The sequence below is a fragment of the Lutra lutra genome, chromosome 1, assembly GCF_902655055.1.
Source record: "Lutra lutra chromosome 1, mLutLut1.2, whole genome shotgun sequence".
NCBI classification, from domain to species: domain Eukaryota; kingdom Metazoa; phylum Chordata; class Mammalia; order Carnivora; family Mustelidae; genus Lutra; species Lutra lutra.
Genome location: NC_062278.1, coordinates 155,849,178 through 155,868,874, shown reverse-complemented (window position 1 = coordinate 155,868,874; position 19,697 = coordinate 155,849,178). Strand labels below are relative to the sequence as shown.

Here is a 19,697-nt window from a genome sequence, read left to right as displayed (position 1 = left end):
AGATTTTTTTCCAACACGGATTTGAATAAGGGAAGTGGGCACCCCATGGCTTGAACACCCAGGCAGCTTCCTCTCTGCAGTCAGCCTTGGCCAGGACAGCCACTGAGCTGCCAGCCACAAGCCACACATCCCCAAGGCTATGTTGGCCTTGGTGGCCACAGCGTTGGGAAGAAAACTCTAGCCTCTGTACTTTGGCTCAGAGAGAGCTGTAACTTGAGCTGAATTCATTGTATCCTTCCCCCCCCCCGCTTGGCTGGAGAGAATGAGGAAATCAATAGATAAATATTTTAGAACAGGAGTCCACAAGCTGCAGGCTAAATCTGGTCTGCTGCTTATTCTTATAAATAAAGTTTTATTGAGACACAGCCATGCCTGTTTCTTTACATGGCGCATATGGCTGCTCTCACAGTACTAGTTACAACAGAGACTGCACAGCCTAGAGCGAAATGGGTTTACTAGATACCCTTTACAGAGGAAGTCTGCTGACTCTGTTCTAAAAGAAGCAGAGGAAGGATTTGGGAAAGAGGAAAACTAATCTCCATGGAAATCTGGGTGAAGACCAGAATGAGGCAGGAGCCAACATGGAAATGTAGTCTGTGAGTATGAGGAGGCTGCTGGGTGTCCGCAAGTCTCTGAAACCTGAGGCAGGAAACGGTTGTCTCCTGAGAGAAAGCATTTATCTCTTTTTACCAGAGAGGAATTAAGAGATGGTGGCTTCTCAGATCTTCCAGGTAAAGAAATAGACAGGGCTTTGCCAACCAGTAGGTAGAGGCTGGAGGAAAGTGGGAAAGACTGCTTCCAAGCTGGTGGGGAATTTGTCCGATTCAGACAGCCAAGCTTGTGTTTGCCTAGAACACCAGGGAGATGAGGGGCAAAGGTGGGCGGAGGAATTTCTTAGAGGCCTGGTTGGCACTCAGGGTTGTTCCTAAGAGGAAAATTGGGAGTTTGGCCCACTGGCTTCATGGAGAACCTGTACTCTTTGTACTTAGTAAAGGAGAAGTAGTCTTTCTTGGCTTCTGGAAACTCTATGTTATCAGCTGGCATTCTGAGGCCTTAGTCTGCCCACCTTCTGCCCCAGAAAGATGCTTTTCAGTTCCTTGAAAAACAATACAGTCATTTACCCAGAGAGACAAATCCAGGTCCAAAGCAGGGGAACTCTGAATTTCAACCTCAGCCTCCCTGGTGCATGAGGCAGGTCTCTTGCTATTCTCTGTCTTGCTATTCTACCCATAAGACAACTGCGTTCCCAGCCTGGGAGGGTCTTTGCCTGAAACCTTGGCTTGTTTTCATTTTATAACCGTGGAAATTGAGTTCCAGGTTAATTTCTGAGCTGGTGCTTTATCTTCTCAGGATAGGTCGTGCTTAATGTTAGCTGGTGAGTGCCCACATATAACATGTGTGCAGTGTGTGTGTGTGTGTGTGTGTGTGTGTGTGTGTGTATCCCCGTGTGTGTACATCAGTATATATAAATGATGGACTCGGAGCTTCCCTTTGTTGGGTGGAAATTTAGCAGCACTGGGAGACCTAAGCCAGTTTCAGGGATGGGAAATAGTAGGGTACAAGGGGAACACAGACCAAGGACAATGAGCTTCCACGAAGCCACAGGTTCCTTATCAGAGACTCTACGCTTGTATGTTGCTGAGGGATGGGTGTGGAGCTTTGGCGAGGATGATCAGTGTATTAGCATTGGCCCAGATTGGAGCATCCACTTGGGGCTCCCCATTTCAGTGGTCACCCCAGCTCTCAGAGCACCACGTGGTCCTCTAGGGTTGGCCAGACAACCTCGACATGCCAGGCTCTGGGGACAGGGACAAAGGTGAGCAGGACCAATATGGTCCCCGTCTTCACGGAGCCTAATTTTAGCCGGGGACATAAACAGGAAACATGTAATGATAAAATCAGTTAGTTACGAACGAGATGAGTGGTAGCAGGAGAAAGTGCCTGGAGCTACAAGAACTTAACAATGGAAGCCTGAGCTCATGGGGGGCTCAGAGATGTGGTTTTGGTTTGCTCATGGAGGGATGCAAAGACACACCCTGGGTGAATGAGGTGGAGGAACTGGAGACTGGCTTCGGTGGAGGCGCTGCTTTTCCAATGGGAAGATGGAAGGCTAGTCTGAGGGGGTAGTCAGCACCAGAGAGCCAGAGGGACAGAGGTGAGGAGGGTGGGGACAAGGTCTTCTCAGATTGTATACTGCAGGATGATTGAGGCCACATCCTCTTTATCACTTCTTACCCACGTCCCCCCCTCACCCAACGATGGGGAACCCAAACTGTCCCTCTTCCCTGTGACCCTGGAAAACCTCGCACCGAGAGGAGCCTGTCAGCAGGGCCAGGGCTTGGTATCGTCGGACCTGAAGCTTTTATAATTTGGGAGGAAAGTTCCCTTGAAGGAAAATGTGAAATTACAAAAAACAAAGTTAAGTTCAAGGCCTCAGTCAGGGTATGACAAGGAGGGACCTTCAGGTTCAATTTCAAAGGTGAAGCCACCTTCAGTGCTTCCCCCTCATCCCTACTCTCAGAGAGCCTGCCTCTGTCTCCGAAGACATCTGTGCAGTCCACATCAGCTTCCTGCTGTTCTCTCCTTGCTTGAGATCACAAACAAAGACCCAGTGTCTTCTATCAAATTCTCCTGGAAATCTGGCTCTCTCCTTCCTCCCAGTAGTGTCCAAAAGAACACGGGAATTTCCTTCTTTTGCCCAAGACTTCCGTGATTTTCCCCCCTGCCACAATCAAGGCAGGGAATGTTGGCTGGGGTGCTTTATTCTTTTGGAAATGTGACGGAGGAATATGAATTTCCATAGGCAGAAATGTTCTGTCTGGTAGGTCTAGACTGTCCGTGAGCCAGCAAGTTCACTGGAGCCCGCGTTGGCGCTCTGAGCACCGCCTGGACGTACCCCGTGGGACGGGAACAAATCCCTTGGAACTATGTTCTGTGGTGGGGAAAAACCACAGGCATGATCAGTGACAGAGAAGTTTAATAGTGAATGACTTACAACTGAAAAATGACAACAGGCTCTTCTCTCCAAAATCCAAAATGATCAAAGCCACTTCCCAGTAGTGAGCAGTGTCTGTCAGTCGGGAATGTGGGGAGTCTGCTGTCCTTAGATGAGACCTGTCAGAGCACTCCAGAGCTCCAGTCGAGTGTAAGGGAGGGACCGGGCACCCTGTTGTGGGGTATAGGGGAAAACTAACTCCTCCCAAGGTGCCGCCCCCGATTCCCCGGCCAGCCACCACACAGGCCCAGCTCAGGGCACTACACAAGCACTCTGAACAGTGGGCTGGCTTGGCACACTGAGAGCTGGGCCCCAGCACTGGGTGGGGCTTTGGCCATTGAGGTCCGATCTGTTCTGGAGGCTGCCCACTCCCTACCCCTAAGATGCGGGAAAGGGTCCGCTCAGCCCTGGTGTAGTGCCCTCAGCCTGATAGCCACAAGGCCTTTTAGACTGTTCTCTTTGCAGCTAAACATTATCATATCCCATCACTCAGGCAGAACCCACCTCCATCAGAGACTTTCTGCCTCCCCAAGAGAGCAAACAGAAGGAAATGACCACACTGTAATCTAAGAATTCTTAACGCAACTGGATTATTATTCACGCACCATCTGAGAGCATTTAAGGATCTTCTCAAGGAAGAGGTTCCTTCTTGAGGAACCTACTAGAAGAAGCACTTCAGCAGCCTGAGACATGAACCACAGGAGGAAGACATGCTGCAGCCCAGCCCCCGACTGCTGTGGGTTCCCCCGGAGGAGGAGGAGCCCTCACTTCGGTGGGGGGCTGGCTTCCCAGGAGGAGAGAGTGGGAAGCTTTCACAGAAGGAGTTCCTGCTGATTTGGAAGGAAATAGTTGGCTGATATTTACTCCTTTGCCGTTAAATCCTGTTCTTCCTGTCTTCTCTCCCCCACAGACCGTCTTTGAAAGGAACTGCCGCTCAGAGGACTGTGCCGCGGACCTACAGCTCCAGGGTCAGCTGCTGCTCTCCAGGTAACCCAGCCCTCCTCCTGCCACCTCGTTCTGGGAGGCTCCTTTGTCAGGACCCCAGGCCTGAAGCCTGAATGTACAGAGTACCCCCTCACCCCGCAAAGAGGAGAACTAGAATTGGTGGGATACAATGCTCTACAACAGTATTTTATAGCTTAACAAGAAGCATGTATATTATACAATAATTTTTTTAAAAAGCTTTTACTCGAGAGGGAGCAAGTTAAAGAGAACGTGCAGGAGCTGAGAGGGAGAGGGTCGAGCAGACTCCCAGCTGAGCTGAACAGGGAGCCCAGTGCAGGGCTCCATCCCAGGACACTGAGATCATGACCTGAGCCGAAGGCAGAGGCTCAACCCACTGAGCCTCCCAGGCACCCCTGCAATAATTTTAACAATAGCTATCCTCTGGTGGGGATGATTTGCTCTTTGTTTCGTTTATGGTTCCGCATATCTCACAGTTTAGCCTGTATTTCTGATTGCTGTGAGTATTTGTGTGATGGAGGGAGTATTTTATAGTTACTCATTGTATGAGATTGAACCATAAGAAATTGCCAGGGTTTAACTGGGACAGTTCCTATGATTTGACTTAATATTATAATAAGATTCTTTTAATGTTCCCCCCCCCACTTAACAATGGCATCTGCTTTCACCACAGGGGAAGGCTCTTTGGTGGTGGGAGGGTGTGCCGGGAGGGGTAGGCGATGTGATCCCCGGGAACAGACCAGCTCTGTTGTTTCAGGCTTCCCTCCCCCAGTATGAGAGTCCTCCTGGCGAAGGTAAACCACACAGAGGCCTCCTGTTTCCTCTCTGCCAGCCTTTTATGTTAGACACCTTATAGGATGAAGGTGCTGGTCCTGAATCATTTGGCCACATTTCAGAGAATGGTTTCCTTTCAAGACAGTTCCTTTGGAACGATCGTTTTAGCCTGGGGGCTGGAATGTCTGTCCATACATGTATTACCATTGCTCAAAAACTGTCCTCACTTTTGATACTTCACCAAATGCCATTGTATGTCCCTTATTTGTAACCATGAGAGTTAAGTTTGGGTGGATGTAAGACATATCTATCCCATTATGAACCAGTGACTGCACTGAAACACACTTTTGTTGATAAATTAGCTATTATGTATCAAAAGAAAGTAATACTAAGATTCTTTTTCTTTTGTTTTCATTTATTGGGCAAAATATGATATAACACCCCCCACACACACACAAATACTTCTCCAAGCCACTTAAATGTTAATTAGCATTACTTTGACTTCTGACAAAAGTGGTAAATTAAAATGGCACACGTTTTGCCAAGCTGAGAAAATGACTTCAAATAAAAGAAGTGGATATCAGAATTTTTTTAAGGTAAAGAAGTTCCTGCAATTATTGGAGAAACCAGTTCTAAAGGAAGTTCACAAATTATCAGGCCATTACTTTCAGTTTTAAAGATTTTTTTTTTAATTTATTTATTTGACAGAGAGAAATCACAAGTAGGCAGAGAGGCAGGCAGAGAGAGAGAGGAGGAAGCAGGCTTCCTGCCGAGCAGAAAGCCCGATGTGGGGCTCGAACCCAGGACCTGGGATCATGACCTGAGCCGAAGGCAGCGGATAAACCCACTGAGCCACCCAGGCGCCCCCTTTTTTTTTTTTTTAAAGATTTTTTTTTTTTAATTTATTTATTTGACAGAGAGAAATCACAAGTAGGCAGAGAGGCAGGCAGAGAGAGAGAGGAGGATTACTTTCAGTTTTAAATAGGTCTTCCAAAAAGTGTCTTAGGGACAAAGTAACATAAAACAAAAATACATGAATTTGTGTTGTCTTGAGGCAGACAGTAAATGTTGGAAGTTTGTTTTGGATCAGAAAACTTTATGTGGTAGGAAAATGTTCACTTGCTGCAAGGTTAAGTATTAGGTTAGCGAAGGCCTGATGTTCCAGCTGCCCACTGATGGACATAGTCAAATTCATCTCTGTGCCATTGTGCATTTCTTGTATTAAGACATAAAACCCAAGGCTCATGGTTGGTAAGCCACTGGTGGTTAAAACAGCCTCGACTGCCCCTCAGGAGTGTTGATCAGAACCAGGTCTGCTCTGTGGGCCCAGAAATTGATAATTTGAGAACAGTTACAGTGGCCAGGACCCAGACTCCCCATATGTATCAGCAAGCTTTAGCCACAGAGAAAGGCTGTGTAACAAAGCACCTCAAAACTCAATGGCTTAAAACAGCAGTCATCTCTTTTAATGGATCTGCAGGTTAACTGAGGGTTGGCAGGTCCAGGCTGGACTCAGCTGGATCTTGGCTGACTTGTCCATGCATCTGGAGTTCAGCAGAGAGTAGGTTGATCTCGGCTAGGTTCGGGTGACCCAGTTTAGCTCTGCTTCATATATCTTTCATTGTCCTGCTGGAACACTCGGCTAGCATGGACTTATCCTTCTCATGGCTTGGCGACAGCACAAAGGGCAAGCAGAACATGCAGTAACCCTTAAGGTCCCAGCTCAGACCTGGTGCACTGTTACTTGAGCCTTACTCTGTTGGTCACAGCAAGTCATATGACCGACCCCCAAGTCAGGAAAATATTCTGTGCCCCCTTAACGAGAGGAACTACAAAGTCACAGAGCAGAGGACCTAAGTTCATGGAGGGGTGAACTGGGACCTAAAAGACAGTCTGCACTACCACATGAAGAAGAGGGCTGCTCTCTTTCCTGATATCTTATAGTTTCCAGGGATGTTTCAGCCTTTCTGGTAGTTCCATCATCCTTGACTTAGACACACGACCTAGAGACTGGGTAAGGAGATTTTCTGAATCTCAGAAGTGGTGCCCTTGGATGAAAGCTATGATCCTGTCCTTATGATAAGTTATTTCCCAGGAGTCTGGTCTCTCAAAATAGCCTTTTGTCTGGATCCCACATTAAACCTTCATTGTATCTTGGGCCCCTGACTGTCCCCAGAGGAGTCATCAAAGAAACATTAATTGGTAATTGAGTGGGGAGAGACACAATACCAAATGGTGGTTTTCCTTAGACCTTCACGTAGATCCAGGTACAAAGTAAGGGAAGGCACAGGCATTAAACTGCTGGTGGAAACCAGGGTCTGAATTTGGTTGACAAAATCTTGGTTGTCGAACCAGAACTGAGCTACTCTGGTTTATTACTGAGCTCTGTTGAGCCATGATTGCCCCGGGTGGGAGCCGTGATGCACATCCCGTAACTGCTCAAATCAGGGAAACACTGGGCATCAAGCTGCCGACATGACCGGTGTGTGCGCCATGCTCTCCCGGCACGCACCATGTAGGTGGGAGAGGCAGCCAGGGGTGGTGGCACCACCTAGTCAGTGCTAGAAGAGAGGAAGATGGATCATCATAGGACCATGGAGCGGCTTCCAAGAGGAGGAAGGAAAGAGCATGAGGAAGAGGATGCAGGTATTCTGGGCGAAGAGAAAAACGTGAGCAGAGGCATGGAGGTGTGGAGGGCCAATGCCTGCAAAGATCCGCAGGTGTCTGGAATGAAGGTGAGGAGGTCAGGAGGACTTGGTGAGGGTTGAGGCAAAGACTGGGAGTGACATGGTGTGGGTCATCTAGTCCTCTATTCCACTCAGCCAAAGCTTGAGTTTTGAGTCAGCTTTTCCCCAGCCCCCTCATTTCCTAGTCCCTGTCACAGGTCCACGGGATCCCTTTGTCCTGGCACAGGAGTACCCTTGGCAGTGTTGGACTTATGAGACATGTTGTGTTGGTCCTCACCATGGTGCCTCCCCAAGGACTTCAAAAGGGCAATTTGGACTTGACTTTTGCCTTTCATAGTGTCTCTAGAACCTAGCTCTCATGTTAGCTGCGACCCAACTGTGCTGAAAAGTTGAAGCAGAGTGGTAACAGAGAAAGATCCCTCTGACGACTGGGTAGACAGCTCAGGACAAGGTGTTGTGGCTGAAAGCAGCCAAGTGCCCACCAGACTGAAGAGGCTTTGTCTGGAGAAGACTGAGGGAAAGACATCTGGGAGTGATTGGGTCCCCCATAGTGGCCAGGGATCAAGCCAAGAAATGCTATCTGTGACAGGGACCCATGGATGTTTTGATTTTTCTCTCCCGAGAGCGTGAATTCTGGCAGGCTTGCTGTCTCTTAAAGCAATCACCTCTTTAATTAAAGGTGCACAGTCTTCAATGGGCTTGAGCTCATTCCCAAAACACACCATTTCCAGAATGCCCAGGACTGGGATGAGGCTGTCCAGATTGTTTCTATTGAACAGAGCTGAAAACTCCCATTTGTAAAATGATGCAACTGTGTTTTGTTTTGTCTGTCTGAATACCCAGAGTATCTAAGACTACAGCACCTATGATCAAGATAAAGAAAAAGAAATGTAGACTATGGCAGTTGATCTAAAAATACATACGTATATATTTTGATGCCTCCCGTAGGAGACGAGTGGAACATTTCAGTGCCTTCTGGCCAGCCAACCTGAATAATGAAAGAACTCTTAGGGGAAGTGAAAAGACACAGTAAATATTTACGAAGTTAGAAGAACATCTAGTGGCCACATGTAATGGTCCTATGTTGGTAGCTTTAGCAATGCAGTTATCACAGTGGAGGTGTGGGGTCAAGTGCATGTCCCAGAATCCTTGGGTGGGTGACAGGTAGCTCCATCCATGAAAAATCAGCCTTCGAGACAAGGATTGCTGCACCCAGAGAACTATTTAGAACCTGAAACAAATGATTCTTCTCAAAAGTGCAAAGTGGCCAGAATCATCAACTGCATAGCATGCGGTAGAAGTAAAGTCTTGTTTGATAAAGAGGAAGAGACCCCTGTCTATGGAATGCCCACCATGCCTTGGATGCCCTTGAGGGTCATCTTATATTTAGACAACACCATATCTTACCAGCTGTGCAACCTTGGGCAAGTTGCTTAACATTTCTGTGCCTGTTCCCTCATCAGTAAAACAAGAGAAATAATAGCAACACCTTATTAAGTTATTCCAAATATTTCATGAATTAAAACATATTTAAGTGCTTCCAAAAGTGCTTGGCATATAACAGGCACTCAGCAAATGAGAGTTAGCATTAGTCTTTTGTTGAATCCTCTCAGTGACATTAGGAAGTAAATATTATTACACTCCTTTTAGTAGGGAGGATACAGATGCTTGGGGAAGCCAGGTTCCTTGCTCAAGCCATTAAAGCCAGGAATGGCTAATTCTGCGTGTTGCTCTCTTCCTATGCACTAGCCTCAGTGGCTATTGGGGTTTGGTACCCACTGGCTTTGGACCAGAAGTACCAAGCCTGGGGACCTTGGAGAGAAAGTCCTCTGTGTGAAAAGTCCCATCCTGAAAGGAGATGGATTGGTTAAAATATCCGTTGTCAAGATGGCTTCCATCTGTGCCTGCTCATGCTCCCTCATGAGCTGTCGGACATGTGAAGCTTTACACCACAGCATTCCCCTCTGGAGACAGTCGCTGCCTATCCTGCCGGGTCGGTGGTGGTCTCTGCATTGAGTCACACGTTTTTAATCCGTATAGGCTGGATTTCCCTCTCCATGGAGGGCCTCAGATTTGACCTGAAGCTTGTGGCTGGCACGTCAGCAGTTTCCTCAGTTGTAAAGCCGCCATCCTTGTTGTTTTATGAAGGAAGGTGAGCAGGAGCTGATCAGAAACCTGGAAAACTTGTGCCCTGGCCAGAATGTTAGCCTTCAGATTTACTGTTTTTCTCCTTTGCTGTCTGTCCCAGATCTGGAAGAAAAATACAAAAGAAGTTTATTGACTGGGAGCAGCTAGCTTTTTTAGTTGCTGTTTCTGGAATCTCTAGAAACAGGGAAGGTTTTTTTTCGAGGGTTTATTCTTGAAAGAAAAATGAAATGCTCCCGTGAATAGGAGCTTTTGAATAAGTGGAAGGATTGCTTATCCTCACTCGTCTCTCTTGGAATAAGTCTTTGCTTTTGCTCTGATGTGGGTTCCCTAATGTGAGGCAGCAGGTGTGTCTCCCACATTTCAGGAGCACTTCAAGGCTGAGTGGACATGGTGGTCTTTCTGTGGGAGTTACCTAGGCAGAGGGTAGGATTTGGGCCCCGGGGAAGGTAATTAGCAGACTCAGGCAAGCAAAGAGACAATCACACACTGGCTGGGGAGGGAGGGTGTTGAAGGAAGCAGTATCCTTCCAGAGTGCCTAGCTTCTACGCATCGGCAGGAAGTGACATGACGCTAGTATACTCATTTATTTGACAAATAGTAACAGAGAACTGGCTACGGCTATACCAGGCTTGGTGGAAACAAATAGGGACAGTTTACTGCATCACAATGCAACACTAGCATATCAGTTTCTTATTGCTGTGTAACAAATCACCCCAAAACTTCATGCCTTGGAGAAACCACTGTTTATTTATCTCTTGATTCTGTGGATCATCTGTTTAGGCTGGGCTCAACTGTTTGGGTCTTCTGGTCTCCTGGGCTCCCTCATAGATCAACAGCCAAGTTCAGGTTGGCTGGTTGCCTCTGTTTGTGATGACTGGCTTATCGTTGGCCAGAGTTCCTCCACTGTCCTCCATGTGGTCCCTCGTCCTCTAGCCAGCAAGCTCAGGCTTATTCTTATGGTGGGGCAGGCATCCAAATTCTAGGACAGCAATGCCCAAGGACTCATGAGGTCTAGTTTCATTGTCACACACTGTTGGCCAAAGTGAAGTCACAGGGTCAACGGGATTCAAGGGGTGGGGACATAAACTCTGCTTCCTGATGGGAGAGGCTGCAATGTCACATGACAGGGGATGTGAGTGGAGAGAAGCCATCAGTCAGGTCATCATACCCAGATATCACAGTGGACGGCTGCTGCTTCATCCTGCAAGGAGATGCTCGGGAACCGTGGAAAACACTCACCTTACAGTTACTGCATCAGAGGGGCCAAGGGGCTGGGGTATTTGACTCTCAGTCATTGGTTGTGGGCTACTCTGGGGTTGGGAGGGTAGAGACAGTTAATTCCCTGGCACCACCAGCCTGTGACAGCAGCCTTGTCTGGTTCTAGAAAAAGACCCTTGGATACAAAGATGCAAAAACTGGCAGCTGGAAGTTAGCAAGAGTGCAACAATCCGAGGGGAGTGGCAGGGGCATGGGTTATGTCTACTACACCCACTTTTTCAAAGAATCTCAGTTGATGAACGTATTCTGGAGTTTCTAAGAGGAGCGTTATAGCACCTTTTGGCCCCAAGGCTTCTTCCCTTTAAAACTTCCTGAGAATGCTTGCTTTCCAGTGTTTTGCCAAATACCCAACATTCTCCATTACTATGGTAACTTTATTTCCTATCACATTTGTTTGTATCTTACTGCTTTGTCCTTCTCTAGCAAACATGACCACGTAATGCCCACATGCTGAAGAGCATTTGGGTTTTAGAGCAAACCCACAAGCCAGGGACAGGGCTGGGAGCTTTGTTCCCATTTTCCTGAGGACAGCAGCAAAGGCAGGTAAAGGATGTGTCCACAGCACATCCCAGGCAGAGACGATAAGACCTCTGGCCCCTCCGTCATCCTGGGAGGGACCTGAGTGGAGTGAGGCCAAGCAGCTGTGTTTCTTTGGAGCCCTGGCTCTAGCCAGGCTAGGGATGAGCACATAGGGTGACTCTGTGGTTCTGAGATGCCTTCTCTGTTGTCCTATGGAGTAACCTAGGCAGGGTAAAAACAAGCCCAGCTTGCAGGGGTTCATGGTTGGTGGTTTGTGTGTATGTACTGACAGCCACAGCATGTCAGGGACAGAATGGAAGCTGATAGGCAGGAACTAGAGTCACTTATCTGAGGTCCAACAGAAAGTTACATAGCAGTGGCAGGAAAAACACGTGCTGGTGAATTTCTGAGTTCAAGTCCAGTGTCCTAGCCATTAGACCCATCTCTTGTGTCTTCAAATGGCCATGGCAGCTTGGGGAACCTGGGCAGTCGCTGATGCCCAGTACGCTGTTAGCCAAGTAGAAATGATTTGAGGAATTTCCTATCTCAGGGTGGATCTGAATTGTAGTTTCCTAAACGACCTACCAGTCTCAGTGCAAGGTTGGGGACAGTTGGCCACCACTTAAGGAACTGACCATGTTCCCTTGTTGGGCAGATTGAGAACATGGAGGGGAGGTCACTTCGTTTTCAGGCATCCCTCCCACTCCCCCATGCCCGACAAGCACACACACACACACAAGAGGAGCAGAAATCTATCCCAACAAATACTGGATTTCAGGGATGGCCTTCTGCATGCTGAGCAGACATGGGGATTTTCCATCTGGATAATGAGAGGATGGGGAATCCATAAAAGAACGTGGAAGGCAGGGCTGCAGAGTAACCATGGCAACCGCGGAAGCCACTGGGAACGTGCCTGCCCATAGCCCACCTCCCTCCTGAGCAACCTAAGGAGCCTGGGTCTACTTTGCGGGTGTACCTAATAAAATTTTATTTGGTAATATTTTCCTTGGCTTCCAAATAGAGCTGACCACTGGAAGTTTTATGTGTAAGCATCTTTCCAGCAGGATCAAAATGATGTGGCCGTTGCTTTCCCTCTCCTTGGACTTTTAAGCTAAGAAAAGGAACTATGGAGAGAAGGTAGTAACTAGATCCCTCACCTCTCAAGTCGAGAGCGGATGGGGAGCCACGTGCTGTTTCTTTGCGAAGGTGTTTGCGGTTGATTCTGTGGCTGGGTCAGTGGTCTCTTGCCACCATTACTAGCCTCCTCCATCCTGGACCAGACTATTATTACTGTATGAAAAGCCAGATTCCAAGGACATGTAGTTGTTTTGTTTTCCAAAGTAAATCTTCCCCCACACACCCTTCTTGTTGTCTTGCACACGCCCCCTCGTGAGCATCCTTCCTAAGTTTGTTCTGGCCCTGCTGCTCTCCACAGAGGCAAAACCCAAGACAACTGTGGCCAAGGAGGGACAAGCCTTTGGCTTTGTCCCTAGTGGTCACCGGCCCCCTCCCTGAGAGCCAAAGGTGACAGACTTGGGTATTAACATGGACCACCCATAAGTCACGGTTCCTTGCAAATTGCCATGAGAAGGGAGGTACAATGTAAAGAACTTATGATTCTGCTTTTCTGACCCCATGCCAGGTGATTTTTGACCCAAACATGATGAGGCTGGGTGGATGCTATTGGTGCCACACCCAGATCCTTTGCACTGTGCACATGCCCTGTCCCAGCTGCCATAAGTGTCAGCTGCTAAGGGCTCACAGCTGCCCCTCTTCTGGTCTGGAGAATGGACCTCACTTACAGGAATCACCTTGCCTGGGAGGTGACACCCACCCCAGTGCAGCTCTCAGCCAATGACTGACCCATTTGGGGGATGAAAAGACCAGCCCCTTGTCTCAAGCGTAGGTAATTCCATGCTACAGTTTGTGCTCCGCAGCCCCCCTGTGAATTAGGAACTCTCCCCAAGACCACAGTCTTGCTCAGCATCTTCCCTGCCCCAGCCTCCTTCTATGCCCCTTGCTCCCCATGGCATCCCTTGAAAAAGCACCTGAATCCCCATCGGAGACTGCTTCCAGGGAAACTGACCTAACATCCTGTTTGTTCGTTCTTAGATTGCCTAGCTAGGCAGCCTGATTTTTTTTTTAGGAAGTTGAGTTTTTAGAGAAAATGAAATCAAATGTGTTTAGCAGATATCAGGAAAAGAGTTGCCAATAGACTATTCACATGCCCTCTTGGAATTAGAAGGGTTTTTTTGGTTTTTAAAAACCAGGCCTGGGGCGCTTAGGTGGCTCAGTGGGTTAAACCCTCTGCCTTCAGCTCAGGTCATGATCCCAGGGTCCTGGGACCGAGCCCCACGTTGGGCTCTCTGCTCCTCAGGGAGCCTGCTTCTTCCCCCCTCTCTCTCTCTCTGCCTGCCTCTGTGCCTTCTTGTGACTTCTCTCTCTGTCAAATAAATAAAATCTTTAAAAAATAAAATAAAATAAAATAAAAACCAGGCCTATGGGGTGATGTGTAGGAGGTCCCTTCAGGTGGTGAGAGGGATATTGTGTCATTCACTCACTCACTCACTCATTCATTCATTCATTTATCTAAGTGCGTGAGCAGGGGGAGGGACAGAGGGAGAAAGAGAATCTCAAGCAGGCTCTGTGCAGAGTATGGAGCCCGGTGCAGGGCTCAATCTCACGACACTGAGATTCTGACCTGAGTCCAAACCAAGAGTTGGAAACATCCGACTAAGCCACCCAGCCTCCCCCGGATTTTGTGTTTTTAGGATTACTTCTGATTGCTTCTTCCCCAGGACTTTGTTTTTAAAGAGGGCTCTGCAGACACAAGGGATAAAAGGAGAGGGGGTACCCTGGTGAGGGATGGCTTTCGCTGCACAGGTCCTGACTGGAGTGCTGGGCTCTTTTTTAAGAATATTTTCTGTGATAATGGAATTTGAGCAAGAGGTGAATGCCATTGTTTCGGTCGACAGTTGTGTTTCTTCAAGAACAAAAATGAAAAACTAATTTTTAAAGTGTTCCTTTTGTTTCTTTCTCCTCATGTGGAAGAACACAAAAAGAATTTAGCCTTTTAAGCCAAGAAGAAGATTCTCTTTGTACCTATGTACCTCCCTGGCCCACCTTCCCAGGTTCATCAATTTTAAAAATGGCTCATTGTTAGTCCAGGGACAGTGGAATTGAGGTGAAGGAAATCCACAGCATTTGTAAATATCTTATTATACACCTTTCAGAAATGGCTTTCTTGTCTTTTCTCTCTCCCCCAGCATGGCCTCTCCTTCCCATCATTAAAGCAGCCCCACTCCCTCCCCTTCCTATAGGACAGAGGCTCTAACCTGGGTCCGTATCCTCTTAGTGATCTGTGCATAGGGTACATAGAGTTTGTGAACTTGAGTAGGAAAACAATCTCTATGCTCGCTAACTTCAAACTGGAATGCCATATTTTATTCAATTACTAATGTAGACAACAAAGCATAGGAAATATTAGGGGGACTCTGTCACACATAGAAATCACTGATGCTTTCCTATCAAGTTACAAAGTTGCAGTTGTTTCAAAATATCATTTACATTCATCCCTACTTCAAAGTTAGGGTAGTTACTAGACCCACTGCCAAATCTTATTACTTAATGTTACAAAAGAAAGAACACATATTACTAAACCATATGTTTTAAAATGCAATTATCATGTTTTCGTATGATTGGTTTCTTTGTAATCTGATTTTTCATCTTATGCATTTTAAAACATTACTTTGGTAAGGGGACCGTTCATTTCAGGAGACCACCAAGAGTATCTGGTGACACAAAAAAACAAGCTAAAAACCCCTGTTCAGAAATTTTTCCTGATTATGGGAAAAGATACATGCTGGAGAAGCCAATGTTTTGCTTTGTTAACAGAAGTAGACAGAACATTTTTATTATGTAGAACTGGGATCTCATTATAAAACTGTTGTCATGTTATATATATATATTTTTTTAAGGTAAGACCAAACTTGGAAACCACTGAAGGGAGTGTTTCCCTGACTCTCTGTCTCCTAGGGTCTAAAATATACGGATTAATTAGTATACATTCCTTCCTTGTTCTTGGTTTATTAAAGACACAGGTAACTGTCCATCAGAACTTTGATGAGCTCAAGAAAATTAGTGCCTTGGGCCCAAGGGAGAGAAAATGGGCTGCGGAATGAATGTGGTGCCCACTTTGTGGACAAGGGGTCCCATTCACAGTTGTTTGACATGCCCTGCCTGCTGTGTGTATTCTTATTTCTGCCTTCAAGGAACCTCAGAGGACCCAGGCAGGCAGACCTATATTCTCCTTGCTCCTAGGGCTCCTCACCACACAGGAAAAAGGTTTCCAAACCGGGGAGGCTTGTAATTTCAACACGTTTAATTGTCTGTGACCATTTAGGTCCCCCATTTGCTTCTTGAGCTCAAAGCACAGAAAAATTATGGCCACAGCTGACGTCCTTGTCAAGGGACCACAGTGGCCCTGCTGATTTGGGTTCTCTTGAGTTATCTGTCCTGCCAGTTTCCGTGAAAGGAGGATCTGCTTCTTGCATTTTGGGTGTGTGGTGGCCGGGTTTCAAGAGCAGCTGATGTGCCATGTAGAGTGATGCCACACCATGGCTGGGTTGGCTCGCACATCGTGGCACACCATCCTGTCTTATGACATCAGACCTCTGAGTGGCCCACAGATTTGGGGAATTCCTTTGTGCCCTCCCCCCGCCCCAAATATTCTTTGTCTTTAATCCAGTTGTTACAGTGAGTGGACCTGATTTGTTCCAGATGTCCTAAGATTTAGTGATTCCAGAAACTACTAAAGTAAAGGCTGCTGAGGATTTGAATTCCTGTTAGCTGAGAACCAGCAGTTCTTTTCACAGTTAAACAGATGGGGCAGGGGGAGGCCGACCCTCTAGCTTCTCATGTTTGCCTTGTTAGGAAAAGGATGCCCATTGAAGCAACACTGTTTCTAGCACTCCATGAGTTACTGAATGAGCCAGATCTAGGACGAAATTGATGCTAGCAAAGTCAGGAGATAGGCATGTTATTTTCTTCAAATCCCATATATTTATGTTAATTATCTGACTGTTGCTAGGGAAACCACTATTTGACTCAGATCACCTCAGTAAATGCTTTTCTCTCACTTTATGAGCATAAAACTGGCCCAGGTGGGTACATTTGCAGGAGATAGAGGTGTTTCTGGCTTCATGTAAGTGGCTTTCAAACCAAAAACTCAGTCTCAGGAATCATTCTGGTGACCCACCATAAACTTTAATTGACGTGCCTTACAGAGGTGTCTCGTGATCTCTATCTGTGGTTAATAACCATATGGATCTGTTTTGCATGATTAGAAGGGGTTTCTAAAACTTGGTGAGATGTGAAGTGTGTCTCAAACTCTATGGCATGATAACCCAGTTTTGGAGAAGTTTAAAACCTACATACATATAGCGTGTTCTGTTTGATGATAGTGTTTTCAGTTGATGCAGCACTTGAAAATACAAATGATATGAATATTAAAACCTCTTAAAGTTATGGATTTAAAACAAAAGAAGAAATTAAAGTAGACAGTTGCTGTTTAGGTTTTCTTAAGTGTATTTGAAAGTAGACACATGTCGAGATAGATGCTGGGAGGGGTCTGGGACAAGCCATGTGAGCACATCAGCTGAGGCAGCTGAAGCCCGGACAGATGACGGTGGTGCCCGTCCAGGAGACCAAAGGCAGGACAGCTGGAGGAGAGGCTGAGTGGTGGCAGAGGTAGGACATGGAGAACTTTGAAGCAGGCAGCTCCCAGATGTGTCAGTGAGTCTGAAAGTAAAATGTGTTGTTGGCTGTGAAGTGAGAGGATCTCAAGCAGGTTGGTTGGTGTAGGGAGTATCAAATGGCTTAGAGCAGGTGGTTCTGGGCTGGGGCTCTAAGCCACAGGGGATTGTCTGAGGCCGGCTTTGCATGGGGCCGGCTGTATGATCACCACAGGGTAAGACTAACCATCAGTCAGAAATAACACCTCCTATCATCCTAGAGTTTATTAAAATATAAAACATACTGAGATCTGACTTCTTAAATATATTTAGGATTGTACCTTTTTGACCCAATATACTTTTTGGGTATTTCCTGGTGGGGTTTTTTGGGTTTTGGTTTTTGGGGGTTTTTTTTGGTAAAATAAATTCCTATTTGCCACAGTCATTAGAACCTTATAAATCCGGAAACTTTTGTGATTTTTCACAGCAGTGAAAAATTGGCATTTGAATTCTAAATAACTTATCAATGAGATCTATAGGCATCCAAAGAGTTAGGCTGTCACTGACTAAAACTAGTCAGCAAATCAAAACAATTTCCCATCCCTGTAGGAAAGAAATTTCAGAGATGGCATTCTGTGAGAATTTACTCCTTCGTAATCCCTTGCTGTCCTTCATGGTTTCTTTGTCTAGAGTTCTGTCGTGTGAGAATGACCACCTTGGGAAAAGGAGAGCTTCTCTGGCTTATTACAAGCTGAGAGAAAGGGACCAAGAGTCTGAAAACATGGCGCCCCACACTGAGTGTATACAGAATTTGGTGAGGACATTCATCCTGGCGTCTTACCTATAATGGCTGAAGTTGGCAGCTTTATTCTTTGGAGACAGAAATGTTGGGTTTCTGAGAATGGGTTTCCATATTGTTTGGTCTAGATCCCTCATTTTCTATATAGAGGTGTTGCTTGGGTCACCGAAGAGATACCTCCAGTCTGGCTCTTCTGTAATGGATCCAGGGGGCTTTGGCATAACCCTCAGAAGCAGCAGTAGACTGGACTGGAAGAGCTCTTAGCCCCTAGAGGTGAGGAGAGGCTGAGATGCTAACACCGTAGGACATTTTGGGGGAAAATGGTGTGAGCCCTATTGAGCCCCAGAAGTACCCACAGCTGGCTCCCCAGGCTCGGAAGCTGAGAGAAGTCCCTCACAGAGCACATGCCCTACCGAGGGGGCCTTGGAAATTTGTGTTTGTTGTCATCTCGACCTTCTTGAATTGGTCCCTGATCGTTCTCTCCAAAGTGGATTGCACTAGGGTAGCTCAGAAATACATACCCCTCAGATTTAGCAAGTGTCCTGTTTAACTTTAATGGGTGCTGGTTTAGGACAGGGGCAATGTTCAAGACAGCTAACCACCCCTACAGTGACTGGTGTAGCTACCGTGAAGAGCAGTTGCTAGTCACGGGCAACCAGAACAGCACCCTTGGTGTAACCTCCTGGCGATCGCCCCCCGGGGGAGGGGTTGTTTGTCCACCCATACCACGTTTGGCAGGACTGTTAGGCCTGTGTGGGCTGGAACTGTCAGTAGAAGTGGAGCCTGTGGCACCTGAGATGAGTGGACGTGAGCAGGGCAGGGATCGCAGGGGTGGAGTAGGGCTTCTTCAGGGCCTACTGTTCACGGTCAAGAGGATTGACTGAGCTGCTCTGCCAGGACAGGCCTCCCTCTCTGGGTCATGCTTCCATCTATAAAATTCCAGAGTAAGAGTCCCCCCGCCCACTCCCAGCAGGCCCTGTGTCACAGCTCCTGCTTCTGTGTCTCTGCCTGCTCTGCCCACCATGTAGCAGACAGAGGCACTGGAGAGAGACCCTCCCTTCCACCAGCAGCCCTTGACCATGGCCTACGGGACTCACATGTCAGTACTTCCCTCACCTCGTAGCTGGGAGAACTCTGAGGTGAACATTCTGTAAGTTTTCAATAACCCCAGCAGGATGAAGCTACAGGTGCCCACAGAGGTGACGGACTTGATGTCACATCCTTGTTTTGGTTGCCTGTCCCTCCATGTCTCACTCCACCCCTCACCTACTGGTGTTTTCTGGGACCACCTCCCAAATAAATGACTTGGTTGCTCTCAGACTTGCTTCGGGTTCCACCTCTGACAAAGCCAGGCTGAGACCTTCCTGACTGGCGAGGTCCACGTGGCTGGCTTCCTCGTCTCCCACCACGTTAGGCGGAACCAGTGAGGCTTATCTGCACTGTGGATAACTTTGGGCATCTGATTTTGGTGAAACTCAAAATCACTCTGTGAGGAGAAAGAACACACATATGGAATTTCTTTTTCTGACATTTCATAACGTTTATTGCAACGTTTTATAAGCAAGTGCGTTTACAAGCAAGTACAATCAAGAGCTAAGTATTATCAATTTTACTTTTTAAATAATTTTGTTTTTACCCAAATGTACCTTATTTTCCTTAGATCTCTTCTTTGCAAGTAACATGAACAAATATGTACCACTGAAGATGAAGCATAAATCCACCATACTGTTGAAAGTAAAATACATAGAATTTACTGAACGTCTAGGACAGTCCTGGCCAGTGGAGGCATAATGAAAGCCCAA

At 47.0% G+C, this 19,697-nt stretch overlaps 1 protein-coding gene across 2 annotated transcripts in view; it reads left to right on the top strand.

Moving 5' to 3' along the window:
• Positions 1 to 19,697, top strand: part of ITGA9 (integrin subunit alpha 9) — a 327,427-nt gene that overhangs the window by 176,602 nt on the left and 131,128 nt on the right. For both annotated transcript variants that reach the window (XR_007129340.1, XM_047740712.1), the window contains exon 17: positions 3,906 to 3,982. Coding sequence is in view for 1 of the 2 variants with exons in the window: in XM_047740712.1 (XP_047596668.1) it covers positions 3,906 to 3,982 (77 nt within the window). In the remaining variant the exon portion in view is untranslated. The remainder of the gene's footprint in view (positions 1 to 3,905; positions 3,983 to 19,697) is intronic.